Source organism: Megalobrama amblycephala, linkage group LG4 (genome assembly GCF_018812025.1).
Source record: "Megalobrama amblycephala isolate DHTTF-2021 linkage group LG4, ASM1881202v1, whole genome shotgun sequence".
In the NCBI taxonomy this organism is placed as follows: domain Eukaryota; kingdom Metazoa; phylum Chordata; class Actinopteri; order Cypriniformes; family Xenocyprididae; genus Megalobrama; species Megalobrama amblycephala.
Genome location: NC_063047.1, coordinates 30722735 through 30739314, shown reverse-complemented (window position 1 = coordinate 30739314; position 16580 = coordinate 30722735). Strand labels below are relative to the sequence as shown.

Here is a 16580-nt window from a genome sequence, read left to right as displayed (position 1 = left end):
AGATTCAGCTTTGTGTCACAGGAATAAATTACATTTTAAGATATATTAAAATAGAAAACTGGTATTTTAAATTGGAATAATATTTCACAATATTACATTATTTGATCAGTATGCAACCTTGATGAACAATATGAAACATATTTCAGAAACATTAAAAATCTTTTGAACAGTAATCTGTTTAATTTGGATTTATGTATTTGTTTTAATGGATTGTCTAAAAATAGTTACTACCACCTTTATTAAATATATTTTCATTGAATTATGCAAAAATTAATTATTGCAACATTTTTACAGTTACCATTACATACAATTACTTGTACTGTAATTTTAGATTGTTAAAGGTACAATATGTAATTTATTTTGTCCGCTAGAGGTCGCTGGAGGCCTATTCAAAACAAAGGCTTAGCTTGATGACGCCAAGTTTGAGCGTGGAATCTTGGGACATGTGGTCTTTACATCACAGCCGGTGGAAAATAATTGAGATGGGACTCGGGAAGAAATCATGTTCATGGATGCGATTATTAACGTTACTGTAGTATGAAGCGGAGCAGGGCCGAGTGTTGTGGGAGCTGAACGAGGCCGCTGGAGCGATTGCACAACACACGCCTCACGAGCAGCTGAACTTTTATTATATCACAGTCACCGGCGCCACTTCCGCTTTTCCGGTCATGAGTATGAGGTAACACAGCTCTGTTTAACATATTAGATACATTTGAGTGTGTTGAAAATGATTTTATAACGTTACTCTGTGCATTCGCTTGGCGGCTGCTGTGAGACACTGTTGCACACTGCAGTAAGATAGATTGATTTTAGAATATCATATTAAATATTGGATGGCTTGTGTTGATAAATGCCATGTAGTTCATTTTAAAACGTATTGTATGATGGAGAAAATTCTGTATTACTGTTAATAAAAATAAAGCTGCATCTGATTATGCTATGTTAGCTACTTCACAAAATAGTGTTTTTCTCTGAGGCATGGTGAAGCATGGCACTCGCAAAAAAATAAAGAAAATTAGATTTGAACAATAAGACTAAACGTGTTGAGCTATATAACAACAATTCGTTTTCTGTCTATAAATATATCTAAACAGTTGTTCCCTTGCCTATTAAAACATGTAATATATTAAAGCATCTTGCATGTTTCCATTCTACAAAATAAAACCAGAAACCAAGGGTAACGCGGGTATGACGCAACTGACAGGCGACTCCTCACACGTCCCGGAGCCTTGGCTAAAATTGCAATTTTCTCACGATTTACAAATAGTTGGAAACATTTGGGATATTGTAAGTACTAAAGTGAACAAAATATATAACACTGGCCTAGTGGTTTTTAGATATTTTACTGCAAAAATATTACATATTGCACCTTTAATTCTGCTAACTGCTGCATTATTATTATGATTATTATTATGATGTGCAGTCACAGATATGCATTCATTGGCCTTGAATGTGACTCAGCCAATCAGATCTGTTTTACAAATCTATGAAGCTGCATGACAGATTTCTTTCTCTGTTTTAAACCACCAGGTGCAGGTTTGGAGTTATTCAAAGAGACAGGAAGTTAAAGAAAGCAAGAGCAGAAAGAGGAGGTGTAAAGAGAGTAAGAATCATAAATGAGGCATAGGCAGAAAAATCAAGTAAGAAATAAAAAAAGTGGAAGAGAAGATCGAGCAGAGGGGAGAGGCTGAGATGGCAGCAGTTTCTCCCTTACTGAGAAAGCTTGTTCTTAATGCAGGAGTGAAGCTTTAGACAGCAATCATTCACACAGACTCTTTCAAATGAGGATGCTTTCACATGCCAGTCTCAGCACAGCTGAGCAGCATGAATCTGTCCGTAGTGCTCAAAATGACAAGCCAGCGTAACACTGATGGAGTATTATTGTCTTGCCTTTTCTGATTCTGCAGATCTGCTTGTTCCTCAGTTCCTGCACAGCAGTCCACAATCTGTAATGTTGTGTCTTAGCTGTTTATTTTGGAAGATGATGACTTTTACATGCCTTGTTATACAGGAGTATTCTGGGATATTTTTATGTACTGCATCTGTGCCATGGTGTTGATTACTAAAGACAGTTTCCTCAGTGTTTATAAACAAACATAGACAGTAAATAAATCTAAACACTTTCACACCATTTCAAAAGTATAACCATAACAGTTAATTTATATGTTTGCATAAGACCAGCCAAAAAAATTAAGTTTGTGAGGCTAACAGAAAGGAATATGGATATACACTATTGTTCCAAAAAGAAATGCACCGATATATCGGCCTATAATCAGTATCGGCCAATAAAAGCACATTTTTCACACTATCGGCTGTTCCGGGCCAATATATCCTGTCAATCAAAACAGGGCAGGAAAATGCACTGCATTTGTGCTTTGTATAAAGAAAAAAGCTAAGAAACCAGTTTGATGTTCAATGTTAATAGTAATTATATGAATTAATAACATTCAGAAAGTTAAGAAATATTAATTTAATCTTCAGAATTTAGCTAATGTCTGTTAATATTAATTTGAGTAATGCGTTTATTTTTATAAATTGATACCAGCTACTCTGAAACAAGTTGATGAAATGGAGAGAATAAAATGTCTATTTGCGTTTCTTTCAAAATATAATAATTAAACATTATGATGATTAATTATTAATTATAATGAAATTATCATTCATTTAAAAGAAGGTATAATAGGCAGAACCCTCAAACTATTGGTATCATTATCGGCAGATATCACTGTTGGTATCGGTGGAGAAATTTAGTATCGGTGCATCTCTAGTTCCAAAGTTTGGGGTCAGTAAGAAAACTTTTATTAAGCGAGGATGCATTAAATTGATCAAAAGTGATAGTAAAGATGTTTGCATTGTTACAAAATATTTCTATTTCAAATAAATTCTATTCTTTTGAACATTCTATTCATCAAAGAAACCTGAAAAAAAATTCTTTGCACAAAAATATTGAATATAATAAACAAATATAAATGCAATATAATAATATAAATTGTAATATTTTACAATAGTACTTTTTTTACTGTATTTTTGATCAAATAAATTCAGCCTTGGTGAGCATTGAAGAAACCTTAATAATCTTAAATGGTAGTGTAATCAAGATTTAAAAAAAAAAAAAAAAGAAGCTATTTCCTCTATTAGATATTTGTTGTCATTTAAGACCACTAGTCACTGTACAAACAAACCATGCAGTTGTAACATCTGTGTAAAATGTGATTGTGCAATTATCTTTCTCTCTCAGCAGTACCTCTCTACTGATCTTACCCGTAATGCCTCATAAAAATTCACAGCTGAATTTCATCTTATTTTGATTTGAAAGTGATTTAATGTTTTAGGCAACTATATAATACTCGATTCACTTTAAGTGAGAGCAGGTGGATATAATAGCTGTTTTTTATGACACTGTGAGTTCTTGTTTTTCCTCTTCTCAATATTCATAATTGAGCTAATTGTCATCTTGCTTCTCCAGTACGGTGATTACGACCCTAATGTCCACAAGCCGGGCTTCCTGTCCCAAGAGGAGCTGCTACCAAAGAGAGTGAGTGTGATGTTGAGATGGGCGGCACTCCATGCTAATTATGCTGATTATGTTCGCAGAGCTCGGTAACAAGCCTGTACAGCTTCAGCGGGCTTCCCGTAGGGCGTTAGATGTAGTGAAAGCTCTCGGCTGGAAGCATCCGCTCACATGTCAGTAAGTACTGAGAAAGAGCGTTTGTTTACTCCACTGGCATTCAAAACTGTCTGAAGGATTTAAATTGTCACACTTAATTAGAAAATGTCCTTCAGCTCTATTAGCCATTGTGTTTGGCTCTGTTAACTCTTTTTACATTAGTTTAAAGGGTTGGTTCACCCAAAAATGAAATTTCTGTCATTAATTACTCGCCCTCATGTTATTCCACACCCGTAAGACCTTCGTTCATCTTCGGAACACAAAACAGCTTAGAGAAGAAATTGTTGAATAAAGTCATCATTTTTGTTTCGTTTTAGCACACAAAAAGTATTCTTGTCACTTCATAACATTGAGGTTGAACCACTGTAGTCATGTTGACTATTTTAACAAAGTCTTCACTATCTTTCTGGACCTTGAATGTGGTACTTATGTTGCTTTCTATGGGGGATAAAAAAACCCCCTCTTGGATTTCATCAAAAAATATCTTAATTTGTGTTCTGAAGATGAACAAAGATCTTATGGGTGTGGAACAACATGAAGGTGAGTAAATAATGACAATCAATGAAATTTCATTTTTGGGTCAACTAACCCTTTAAACTCTTGGTTTGGTTTATCAGCCTGAACGTGATTTATTTTCCACTCTGTTATTTGGCACATAAATATGGTATATTTGTGAAATCAACATGTTTACCACCATAAATACTAGTGGCAGCCTTTTACCGCTGTAGCTAGAATGACTCGGGAGGAGAAAAGCTTGTTTTAGCCTCGTTTTCACAACCATTCCAGAACTTAACACCATACTATCTGCCCTAGAAACATTGCAAACGATGCAAAGAATGTGAGCTAATTTACAAAGGTAATTTCTGTGGAGACCAGCAGTTGAGAAGTACTTTATAATTATATGCCAAAAATATGCAAAGCATAAACTACTGTTCAAAACTTTGGGTTGGTAAGATTTTTTTTTTTTTTTTTTTTTTTTTATGTTTTTGAAAAAAGTCTCTTTTGCTTACCAAGGTGGCATTTATTTGATCATAATTACAATAAAATCTGTAATATTGTGAAATATTATTACAATTTAAAATAAATGTTCTATTTTAATATATTTCAATGTCACATGATCCTTCAGAAATTGTTCTAATATGATGATCTGCTGCTCAAGAAACATTTCTTACTATAATATAGTTGTGCTGCTTAATATCTTGTGGAAATCATGATAATTTGATGAATAGAATGTTCAAAAGAACAACATTTGAAATAAGAATCTTTTGTAACATTATAACTGTCTTAACTGTCACTTTTGAACAATTTAATGCATCCTTGCTGAATTTTCTTCCAAAAAAAAAAAAAATTTTTTACTGAGCCCAAACTTTTAAACAGTAGTGTATGCCATCAATAGTTGTTCACTTCCCTGTTTTCAAGTGTTTCAAGTGCTTTCATTCCAACAAACAAAATGAATACTGATGTCAAACAGAGTCTGATGCGCACCACGAGCTCTGTTGTGAAAATCCCATTATGAGAGAGTTAAAGTCTTTGTTCAAGTTGATGACTGATCTTTGTGTGTCTTTCTCTTGTGCAGGTTATTAATCTCTACCAGATGACTGCAGAGATGTGGGAGGAGAGAATCACAGTCTGCTACGCTGAGCACAGGGGCAGAACCAGGTATTGTACACACATTCTCAGTCTCACGCAGCTTGCCTATGGGTTGTTCATGGACCACCTGATGCATGTTGCACACAGCCTTTTAAAATTGCAGTCTTCTAACTGTTTTGGATGCATATTATTCAGACGGCTCTTCTTTGCAAACAGTCTGGCTCTGCGGTACTATAAACACACACAGGTGTAGCTTGACTCTCTGTGTTGTTGACTTTGGGAAGTCAAGACACTCACAAGATGAAAAACTGGCCTGCTTCTTTTTCCAGAACTGGGCATAGCCTTGCTCTGCAAAAAAAAGCCCTAATTGGTCTACTGTGATGATGAAACCGACTTCCTGTGTTGCTTCGGAGCACATTTAGATGCATGTAGGGCACTTTCTTATTCCAAACCTTCGCCTTACATGTGACGGCACTCTACATGTGTGCATTCTTAAAACACACTCACAAATACACAGTCTGCACTTCTCTTTTTATCTCTCTCATTCACACATTCACCCAGCTTTAAAGGGTTAGTTCACCCCAAAATGAAAATTATGTCATTAAGTACTCACCGTCATGTCGTTCCTAACCCGTAAGACCTTCGTTCATCTTTAGAACACAAAGTAAGATATTTTTGATGAAATCTGAGCGCTTTCTGTTCTCCGATAGATTGCAACACAATTACCACTTTCAAGGCCCAGAAAGGTAGTAAAGACATCGTTAAAATAGTCCATGTGACTGCAGTGCTTCAACTTTGAATGTTATGAAGCACAAGAATACTTTTGTGCGAACAAAAATAACGACTTTAATCAACAATTTCTTTTAAAAAATTGTAGTTACCTACTGCTACCTAGCAACACCCTGACAACCTCTTATAGAACCCTAGCATTTTGGCAGAGAATTCATCAGAATTTTCTTTAGGAAATGTACAAATTAGGGCTATCATTTGATACATTTTAATTAAATTAATGACATGATATGTGAAGTAATTAATTGAATTAATTGCGCATGATGTGTGCTGAGAAAAGGCCCCAAATTAAGACAATTCAAATGCATTAACCTAGATTGTTGTGGTAGATGGGTAAAACACTGAATAGACGTGGATTTAGAAGTCATTGTATTATTTGTTTTGTTTTTAATCTTTTATCCATCAATTCTTTTTTTAAAAGTGGGGGTCTAATGCTATTTCATGCATTCTGACTTATTTACACTGTTAAAGAGTTGCATTCTCATGCTAGAAATGGCCAAAGTTTCAAAACACGAGTTGGACGTATGACGAAGTATTTCTGTGCCAAATACACTCCTTCCGGATTCGGATAAGTTTCTAAGAGTTTTTTTTGGGTATGACCCTGTATTACGTTAGAAAGGGCAGAATTCCTTGTATGGGCACTTCTTCCTGATAAGCGTGCGCACACATCACCCAGAGTGAGAGCGCCCATCAATGCACTTTTTTCGGGTTACGGAAGCTGTCACCAAAGGTGTGTGTTTTTGGTTGTGAGGGAAAGATGACCTTTTTCAGCTTCCCAAAGATTTTCCGTGGCAGCAACGGAGTTGTGCACGTATGTTTGTTTGTTCCCGGAATTTTAGTGACAAATGCTTTGTAAACAAGTCCCAGTTCGATGCTGGATTTGCACATCATAGGCGGTGAGTAAAACTGCATCAGATGTCTGTGTTTTGTTGGCAATCGGCGCGCAAGTGCATATAATGTAAACAACACAAACGTTTTTGTTCCCTTTTTATTTATAATGATGTCGCAGCTTGCAGACGATTTCTACGCAAAAGCTGCGCTCGTGACTTTTTAGCTCTGCCCACGGCACGCCTCTAGGAGCTCTGCTTTTTTCGGAAAGAGTCGGTACAGCATATCTGTCTTTAATAAACATGCTAAAACTAAAGACTTTTCAGAGATATGAAGATGCAATGCTACTCTATAGGTACTCAGGATTAACATGAGATTGGCAGAAACTGTGTATGTTATGTACAATTTAATCATTCTGTCCAAGGTAGTCTCAAGACGCCGTTCACACAGAACATATTAATTATTTTGTAATTTTATTTAAATTTATTTTACTTTTTTTTTTAAATTATTATTATTATTATTATTTATAGAATTTCATAATTTTAATTATTTTGTTGTTGATCTATGCACACATGCAGACTGATGTCTTTGGCTTTTTTTTTTAAGATGGCACGTCTTAAAAACAAGTTTAAAAGTAGATCATTTTGAGACTCTTGCATTCAGCTGTCTGTTTTTGAACGCACAAACACATTCCATGCGAGCGGCTCCTCACTCATTCTGTGCTGCCTGCTCTCGGTAAGTGGGGTTTGATGAGGCGTGTTTCCTGCAGACTCGCAAGAACATGAAGGTGGTTCTAAAAATCTAGTTATTTTCAGTATGGTATTTTTAATTGGTGAGTTTATGGTGAGTATGCGTGTGTTTGTGTTTATTGCCATAATCAGTTACTGTAAGACATACTGCGTGACCTCTAGCTTATGCACTGCAAGTTAGTTGAGTCTCATTAAAGCCCTGCGGTGGAATAGATTTTTATTTTGTGTCTAATTTATTCTCTCTCCCTTTCTCCTTTTCTTTCTCTCTCCCTCCCACGTTTTTGTTTGTTATTGTGTGCTGCAGAGATGAAGCCGAGATGGAGTATTTAAAAATAGCTCAGGATCTGGAGATGTATGGGGTCAATTACTTTTCCATTAGGGTAAGAAATGCCTCCTCTGCTCTACGGCAGTAACAATCTGAGCTGATTTCCGACGGCTAAAGCTTTTACAGCCAGATGCTTTTATTATTGTATACCTTTATTCTTCTATGTAATAGACAAACCTTTTATTATTAATCACCTTGCATAATCTCACTCTTCCTTTGGTGTCTATGCTGCTTGAAACTTAGAATAATTATTTCTGCCTTTTGTTTGAAATATTAGTTTTGCTAGCTCTGAAATGCTGTGGCGGTGAGATCAAGATAGTAAAATAAATTGGACTGAATGTCTTTAATATCTTGTTTTTTAAGAATAAAAAGGGAACCAGCTTACTGCTGGGTGTTGACGCTTTAGGCCTCCACATTTATGACCCGGATAACAGACTGACGCCCAAAATTTCTTTTCCCTGGAATGAGATCAGAAACATCTCCTACAGCGACAAAGAGGTACTCATTTTATGAACAATTCACACTTTAACCAACCTGATCTATGCTAAGAGTGGTTTAATGTTGTTGGTGCACTCATTTCTGTAACTGTCTCTTCAGTTTGCCATTAAGCCCTTGGATAAAAGGGCGGATGTCTTCAAATTCAACTCCTCAAAACTCAAAGTCAATAAACTGGTGAGTATTTGATGATGTGATGTTATGTATTGATCAATTGTTTGATCTACACAAACCCACTATGTATGTATATATAAAAAATTAAAGATCTGGGCTGAAAGCCAGAAGATTATAGGTTTAATAAATCTATATGCCATTATTCCTCTGTTTAGTACGGCAGAGGATTAGGGCCAAGCAATAATAAAAAAATAAATCTCGAGAAAAAAATCGTTAAATTTCGAGAAAAAAGTCAAGATAAAATGTTGAGAATAAACTCGTTAAATTATAATTTAACGACTTTTTTCTCGTAATTTAATGACTTTATTCTCATAATTAATGATTTTATTCTCAACATTTTATCTCGATTTTTTTTCTCGAAATTTAACGACATTTTTCTCATAATTTAACGAATTTGTTCTCGTAATTTAACGACTGTTTTCTCGTAATTTAATGACTTTATTCTCAACATTTTATCTCGACTTTTTTCTCGAAATTTAACGAGTTTATTCTCAACATTTTATCTCGACTTTTTTCTTGAAATTTAACAAGTTTTTTCTCTTAAGTTTATTCTCAACATTTTATTTCGACTTTTTTCTCGAAATTTAACAACTTTAATCTCGAGATGGTTTAATTTTTTTATTATTGCTTGGCTCTAATCCTCTTCCGTAGTTTAGTTAAAGGGATAGTTCAACCAGAATTCAATTGTCAACATTCATGTTGATCCAAACCAGTATGATTTTATTTACACTGTGGAAAACAATAGGATAAATTTAGCTAAATGTCTGAAGTGCTGTTTTCTAAATAATGACCATATAAAAAGATAAAATCATGAAAAATAAAATGGTCTTGTAACTGATATGGCTTCTGTTACGGCCCGTCTAGGGGAAAAGGACGCAACATGAAATGAGAGAGTGGAAGCAGAGGATCTTTTGAGGGTTTTAATGACATAAACCAAAAATACAGGAATCAAATAGGGAAATGTACTTCAGGAGCTGAACCGGCCAAAATAACAAACTAAACTCTTATTTTAAAACCTCTAACCTAAACCATAACCAAAATAAAATAAAAGTACAATATATTAACCTAACTCCCTAGCCAAAAACAGAGATCAAAAAGGGTTACAAAAAAACAAAAGTGGCATCAAACTCCTTACTTTACCAAACGCTCAAAATGTACAATTATGTACAAACTATTTACAAGCTGAAGCAAACAGACATAAAAGGGGAATCTAAATCAGTGTCGGTAAACAGGCAATTGGTTCAAAATACAAAACTGTCCTACTTAATATTTCTAATTCACAGAACAAACAATGATCACCCTACTCTTAACACTCGAAATTTGTCTAAACACACACCGCCCAGCCAAAAGCCAACAATTCTCTCCTCACAACAACACAGTGCCCCAAAAGGAAGTGACATCAGGGCTTTTAAGGTTTGCGTAGAATCAACTGCACCAATCCACATGGACCAGTCATTAGTCTGCAGGAGCCAATCATCACCGTCCCCGGACACAAACACTTCTAAAACAAAAGAGAGAAAGAAACAGGAAAATACAAAACAAAGGGTTGTAACCGCTTCAGAAGACTTGGAATACTATATGTGATGGCATTTGTGAGACATGGACTGAAATTTCATTCATTAAAGAAAGTCATACAGTTTAAAAAGATGACACAACTTTTTCTTTTTTTATAAAGGCCTTGGCATACAGCTTTTAATGAGGCAATTTTTGTGTTTAAAGATTCTTCAGCTGTGCATTGGGAACCATGATCTCTTCATAAGGAGACGCAGAGTTGATTCTTTGGAAGTCCAGCAGATGAAGATGCAGGCTAGAGAGGAGAAAGCTCGCAAACAGGTTGGGAAAAAGTGAATGGTTGCATGATTAACAGCAACACAGAGAGAATATTGTTTGTTTTTATGCTAAACAAATAAATGAAAGCAAACTGTTTTCTCTGCTCTGATTTTTAATGTGTTTGTGTCTGACAAGATAAAAAGAGAATAGCAAAGAAAGTAAGTTGAAAGGAAAGAAATTGAAAAACCAAATAGAGAATATATAAAAAAGATATAAAAGAGTAAGAAAGATAAGACGAGTACAAAAAGAGAAAATTAATGTGTATATAACTGATTTAAATATTTTTTTTTCTCCAGCAATGTAGCTAGTTGTAGAAGACACAAATTGCATACATATAAATTTTTCATAGCCCTAATGGAGGCCTTTTTTGTAATTTAAGTTACTGCCATTCAGAAGTTTGGGGTCGGAAGAAGTCTCTTGTGCTCACCAAGGCTGCATTTATTTGATCAAAAATACAGTAAAACCAGTAATATTGTGAAATTTAAAGTAATTGTTTTCTATTTCAATATATTTTAAATATAATTTATTCCTGTGATGGCAAAGCTGAATTTTCAGCATCATTACTTCAGCCTTCAGTGTCACATGATCCTTCAGAAATCATTCTAATATGCTGATTTGTGCCCATTGAACATTTCTTATTATTATCAGTGTTGAAAACAATTGTGCTGCCTAATATTTTGTGGAAACCGGGATGCAATTTTTAGTATTATTTGATGAATAAAAAGTTAAATGAACAGCATTTATTTGAAAAAGAAATATTTTGTAACATTGTAACAGTGTCCTAACCAGATGCAATGCGATTCCGGCAACAAGCTGTTTGTCTGTCCACACCAGACTCTTGACATGACTCTCGCAACGAAATGAGTACATTACACCATTTTAACATTATTAAAAATACATACTGAATGACTGAAACAGTTTTTGTCATAGAAATCACTTGTTTGTTCACATTGAGTTGATAGTTTAAATGTTCTTGTTTCCTTTAATATAATTTATATGACCTACTGTATCCATTTTGTTACTAGTGCAATGCAGTTGCAGAGAGAGCCCACCCGCACACGTTTCTGATTGGCTGGGATTTTTTTGACTGATTTTTGTCGCGTCTCATAGTCGCATCACGTCTGGTGTGAACAGAAAAATTGCTTGTCGCTAGAATCTTATCGCATCTGGTCTGGTTATAGCATGGTGTTACTGACCCCAAACTTTTGAACAGCAGTGTATATGTATAAATATTCCTATAAATGATTACAGTTTTGGAAAACCATCGTCTTACTTTAGAGAGCTTGGGAAGTGTCAGCCAAATCCTCCCTCCCTTCCTCCCTCGCTAGTAAATCTTAAGACTTCATGGTCACCAAATGCATTGATTTTCCTGTTGCACCTTCAGGCACCTTTAACCAGGTGCTGGATTTGCGATCCACTAAACCCATTTAGCAGCGCTGCAATCCTGGTGAAATATGGATGAGCTTTTTGCACCTCTCTGTAGATGGAACGGCAGAGGTTGGAGAGGGAGAAACAATTGCGTGAGGAGGCAGAAAGAGCTCGTGATGAACTGGAGAGGAGACTGATTCAGTTACAGGACGAAGCTCACATGGCCAATGAAGCACTGGTGAGAAACTAAAACATCACCCACACTAAATATACTTTCCCTATTCGTTTCAGTGCTTGCCAGAGCACTTCGGTATCTATACTTGTACTCAACCCACGTGCATGAGCCTCATACTGCTTTTTTTAATAGTGATGTTGTGGTAATAATAATAATAATATAAAATATAAATTCATTTATAAATAAAATTACTAATAATTATTCTTATTAAAGGGTACCAATAATGCTCCTTTCACAAGATGTAATATAAGTCTCTGGTGTCCCCAGAATGTGTCTGTGAAGTTTCAGCTCATAATACCCCACACATCATTTATTATAGCTTGTCAAATTTGCCCTTATTTGGGTGTGAGCAAAAACATGAAATTTTTTGTATGTGTCCATTTAAATGCAAATGAGCTGTTGCTCCCAGACTGCTTTCCAGAAGAGGGCGGAGCTTTAACAGCTCACGCTTCGGTTGCTCAACAGCAACAAAGCTGGAAAATCTCACGCAGCCAAAATGACGATTGTCAGTAACAGTGTTCAACCTTACATTCAGGGTTCGTACGGTCATGAAAAACCTGGAAAAGTCATGGAATTTTAAAACAGCGATTTCCAGGCCTGGAAAAGTTATGGAAAAATAAATAAACCAGAATGTTTTAGAAAAGTCATGGAAATCTGTTTCAAAATATTTATGTAATAGAATATATGTTTAAGTGATAATATTGGTTAAACAAACTTTGAAACTTCGTAAACATACTTCGATCCACCCGACTGCCGCATATAATCAATCACGGGTGTTTCTGTTGAGCGAGATGGCCAATTAGAAGCGTTCCGATTTGTCATCGCTGAAATGAAGAGTTTCGTTCAGTCTGAATTCTGACTGAAACTCGCAAATTTTCCCATAATTTTCCCACAGCAAAGTGCAGATTGTATGTAAGAGATTCATGTCGCAGTGTCATCAGCTTCTGTGATTTTTAACAGGAGTGTTTGTGAGAGCGCTTAAACTCGCACTACAACCAAGTTATGGACAGCTTCACAATCAGTCCCGTTCTCTGCTCCCTCTATATACAGTTTATTCCAGTTAATATAATTTATTCATCATGCTAGTAAGATCAAATGAAGTCTTTTTCGAATTTGTTCTAAGATTGTTTTATCTTTGTAGCCAGAGAATAACGTTCAGTTTCCCCAAACACAAAAACATTTTATGTATCTATTAATCGACATTAATAATCATTATTACGATATCAAGAGCATTAATTGACAAAAATGACTCTGTAAAGAGGTCCTGTTAATTTTATAATTTGAGAAACATTAAACAGTCTTTGTAAATAAACATTTATGCTATTTCAGGTGCAGCTTCTGTTCCATCTTTGTAGTGTAAAGATGGCTTTTGTTAAAGGGTTGAATGAAAATGATGTCATTAATGACTCACCCTCATGTCGTTCCAAACCCGTAAGACCTCCGTTCATCTTCAGAACACAGTTTAAGATATTTTAGATTTAGTCCGAGAGCTTTCTGTCCCTCCATTGAAAATGTATGTACGGTATACTGTCCATGTCCAGAAAGGTAATAAAAACATCATCAAAGTAGTCCATGTGACATCAGTGGGTTAGTTAGAAGTTTTTGAAGCATCGAAAATACATTTTGGTCCAAAAATAACAAAAACTGCGACTTTATTCAGCATCGTCTTCTCTTCTGGGTCTGTGTATATCCACAGTGATGCTGCTTCTTCTTCTACGGCGGTTGGCATCCAGCTTATTGGTGCATTACTCCCCTTCTGCTTCGGACTGTGACGCGATTAGGACATCCGTGACATGCACACCTACGCACCATTTTAAAAAATATAGCAATACCAAAATACAAACAATGTAGAATAGCTTGAATACAGCGTGCGTCTCCCTCAGACTGTAAACGAAGCTCGGGCGCACTACATAACACGTCATCAGCGTCACTGTCTGGAGCAGAAGGGGGCAGTAAAGCACTAATAAGCTGGATGCCTACCGCCGTAGAAGAAGAAGAAGAAGCAGCGTCACTGTGGATATACACAGACCCGGAAGAGAAGACAATGCTGAATAAAGTCGTATTTTTTTGTTATTTTTGGACCAAAATGTCCTGACATCCTCTGATGTCACATGGACTACTTTGATGATGTTTTTATTACCTTTCTGGACATGGACAGTCTACCGTACATACATTTTCAATGGAGGGACAGAAAGCTCTCGGACTAAATCTAAAATATCTTAAACTGTGATCTGAAGATGAACGAAGGTCTTACGGTTTTGGAACGACATGAGGGTGAGTCATTAATGACATCATTTTCATTGTTGGGTGAACTAACCCTTTAATGCTAAAATTTTATTGGTAACAGTCTATATAGTGTTGTGATTGACTTAAGTAATTGGTTAAAGCTAAGTATTTGACAAACAACAATACAGATAATCATAAAAAATGCACTTATACATAAATAAAATGCCCCTGGAAATCAATTGCAAAAAAAAAGTTTATTTCTGACCCTGGCATGGGGTAATGTCTGGCAGTTGCAGTTTGTATAGGTGTAAATTGCAGAAATGAATAAATAAACAACTGTTTTTGTGGAATTTAAATAGGGATTTTATCTTGTTGATGATTGAAGGTTTTCCATTGAGATTAATGGTAAATAGGTCTAGGAGGCAAAGCTGTTTTTAAAGCTTCTCATTTACCAAATTTTGTATTCCAAAAGTTTGTCTCTAGCCCTGCAACCTTGTAAAGTTACAGTCAGTGTTACTGTACACTTTTTTTTTTTTTTTTTTTTTAACATCATTGCCTCTTATTGATGTATGTTAATCTGTTGCTAGGGTTTTATCTCACCATCTTACTGGTGTGTCAGCGTTTCTTTTGTATTAAACTACATAGCTTGATGTTAATTAGTTAAGATATGCTGTGATTTGACATTTGAACATGGATTTTTATTCTTATTTTACATGTATCCACAGGCGTTTCATGGAACGTTAGGTCATGAATATTTGCCTAAAAGTAATTGAAAAGTCATGGAAATGTATTGGTAGAAATGTGTATGAACCCTGTACATTGTTCAAACCGAACATTTAGAATGAAACTGGATGTTTCTGAATGGTTAGTGGATAAATTTATGTAGTTGCTGTGGAGTTGATTCAACTCATCGACTAGCATGTGCCGTCATGTTAATCTTTTGTGCAAATCCAGCCTTGAATTGACCCTCGTTTGTGAAGCGGTCCGGCGTAAAATGACGGCATGGCAACAACTCTTCCTCTTCTCTAAACAGCCCAACATGGCCTCACCCCCTTTGTTGTGTGTTCCCGGGGTTTATGTAAATTTTTGGGTTTGTGATGTCACCAACCCAGAAGGAAGCTCTATGTAGTCCCTACCAGCCATTTGTTGTATTACTTAAGCAATTTCTGTAGAAGAAAATATCTCCCTTTGCATTGAACTTTGAGCGTTGTAACTTTGCAGATGTTGTTTATACTCTAACAGCAACATTACACACTAACTAAAGTTAAAAAAGTGAAATCATAATCAAGGACCCCTTTAACAATAAAAAATTATTTATATTAGTATGATTATTATAAAATGTATAACAAAATTCATAACGATCAGTAACAAGTGATATTCTAAACAGAAATCTGAACATTTACAGATGTTTAATTTTTTTGGCCACTTTAAAGTCTTAGTTTTAATTTAATCTTAGTTTTTTGGGACCCATCCCACCTAAATATGAATACATTTATTATTATATATAATAATATTTCTAAGGCTATATTTCTTTTTTATCTCTTCACTTTCACATGGCATTTTAATACTCAATGTTCAGTGCACATTCTGATGGTATTTCGGCTCTTGCAAACAGAAGAAATTTGTCTTTGTTGCTTTTGAACTGATATCAGTGTGAGTACCAGTGATATATGCATTTTTCCTAATAGTTCACCATCCATGCTCAGCATAACACTAATTCCAATAATTTTCTGGCAGAGCTCAGAATAGCACAGGTCTTATTATTTTTTATCAGTGAGTTTTATATCCTTGCCAGTCCTGAGTTCTCTTTCTCTCGCGCTCTCAAATATTTATGAAGTTTTTTCACTTTCCCTTCCGAAAGTAGATATGTTTTGAGAGATATATTTAGGGAAGAAAAGACTGACCTAGTGACACGATTTCTGATGCAAATGACGTAAATATGTTAGACTGAGCTTTATGTAACAGTTTTTTGTGAACTGGTACACAAATGGTTTGGATATGTGTAAAACAGCAAAAGTTAGTGTAATATGCTGAACTTTTCAGTTAATCAACAAGGGAATCGAATGAAGCAGAATTACCAATGTGCATCTGCGCAAAGTGTGCCGTCTCTCTGTTCTCAGTTACGTTCGGAGGAGACAGCAGATCTGTTGGCGGAGAAGGCACAAATCGCTGAGGAGGAGGCCAAGCTGTTGGCTCAGAAAGCGGCCGAGGCTGAACAGGAGATGCAGCGTATTAAGGTTAGTGAGCATCATCTGCTCATAGAAGATCATTTAGGACCATTGAGGACTGATCATGCTCTGAATT

The 16580-nt window shown here is 35.6% G+C and overlaps 1 protein-coding gene across 3 annotated transcripts in view; it reads left to right on the top strand.

Annotated features, from left to right (window-relative positions):
• Positions 1-16580, top strand: part of nf2a (NF2, moesin-ezrin-radixin like (MERLIN) tumor suppressor a) — a 51954-nt gene that overhangs the window by 20552 nt on the left and 14822 nt on the right. For all 3 annotated transcript variants that reach the window (XR_007184650.1, XM_048188821.1, XM_048188820.1), the window contains 8 exons: positions 3467-3535; positions 5244-5326; positions 7928-8003; positions 8312-8446; positions 8546-8620; positions 10337-10450; positions 11931-12053; positions 16397-16513. Coding sequence is in view for 2 of the 3 variants with exons in the window: in XM_048188821.1 (XP_048044778.1) it covers positions 3467-3535; positions 5244-5326; positions 7928-8003; positions 8312-8446; positions 8546-8620; positions 10337-10450; positions 11931-12053; positions 16397-16513 (792 nt within the window). In the remaining variant the exon portion in view is untranslated. The remainder of the gene's footprint in view (positions 1-3466; positions 3536-5243; positions 5327-7927; positions 8004-8311; positions 8447-8545; positions 8621-10336; positions 10451-11930; positions 12054-16396; positions 16514-16580) is intronic.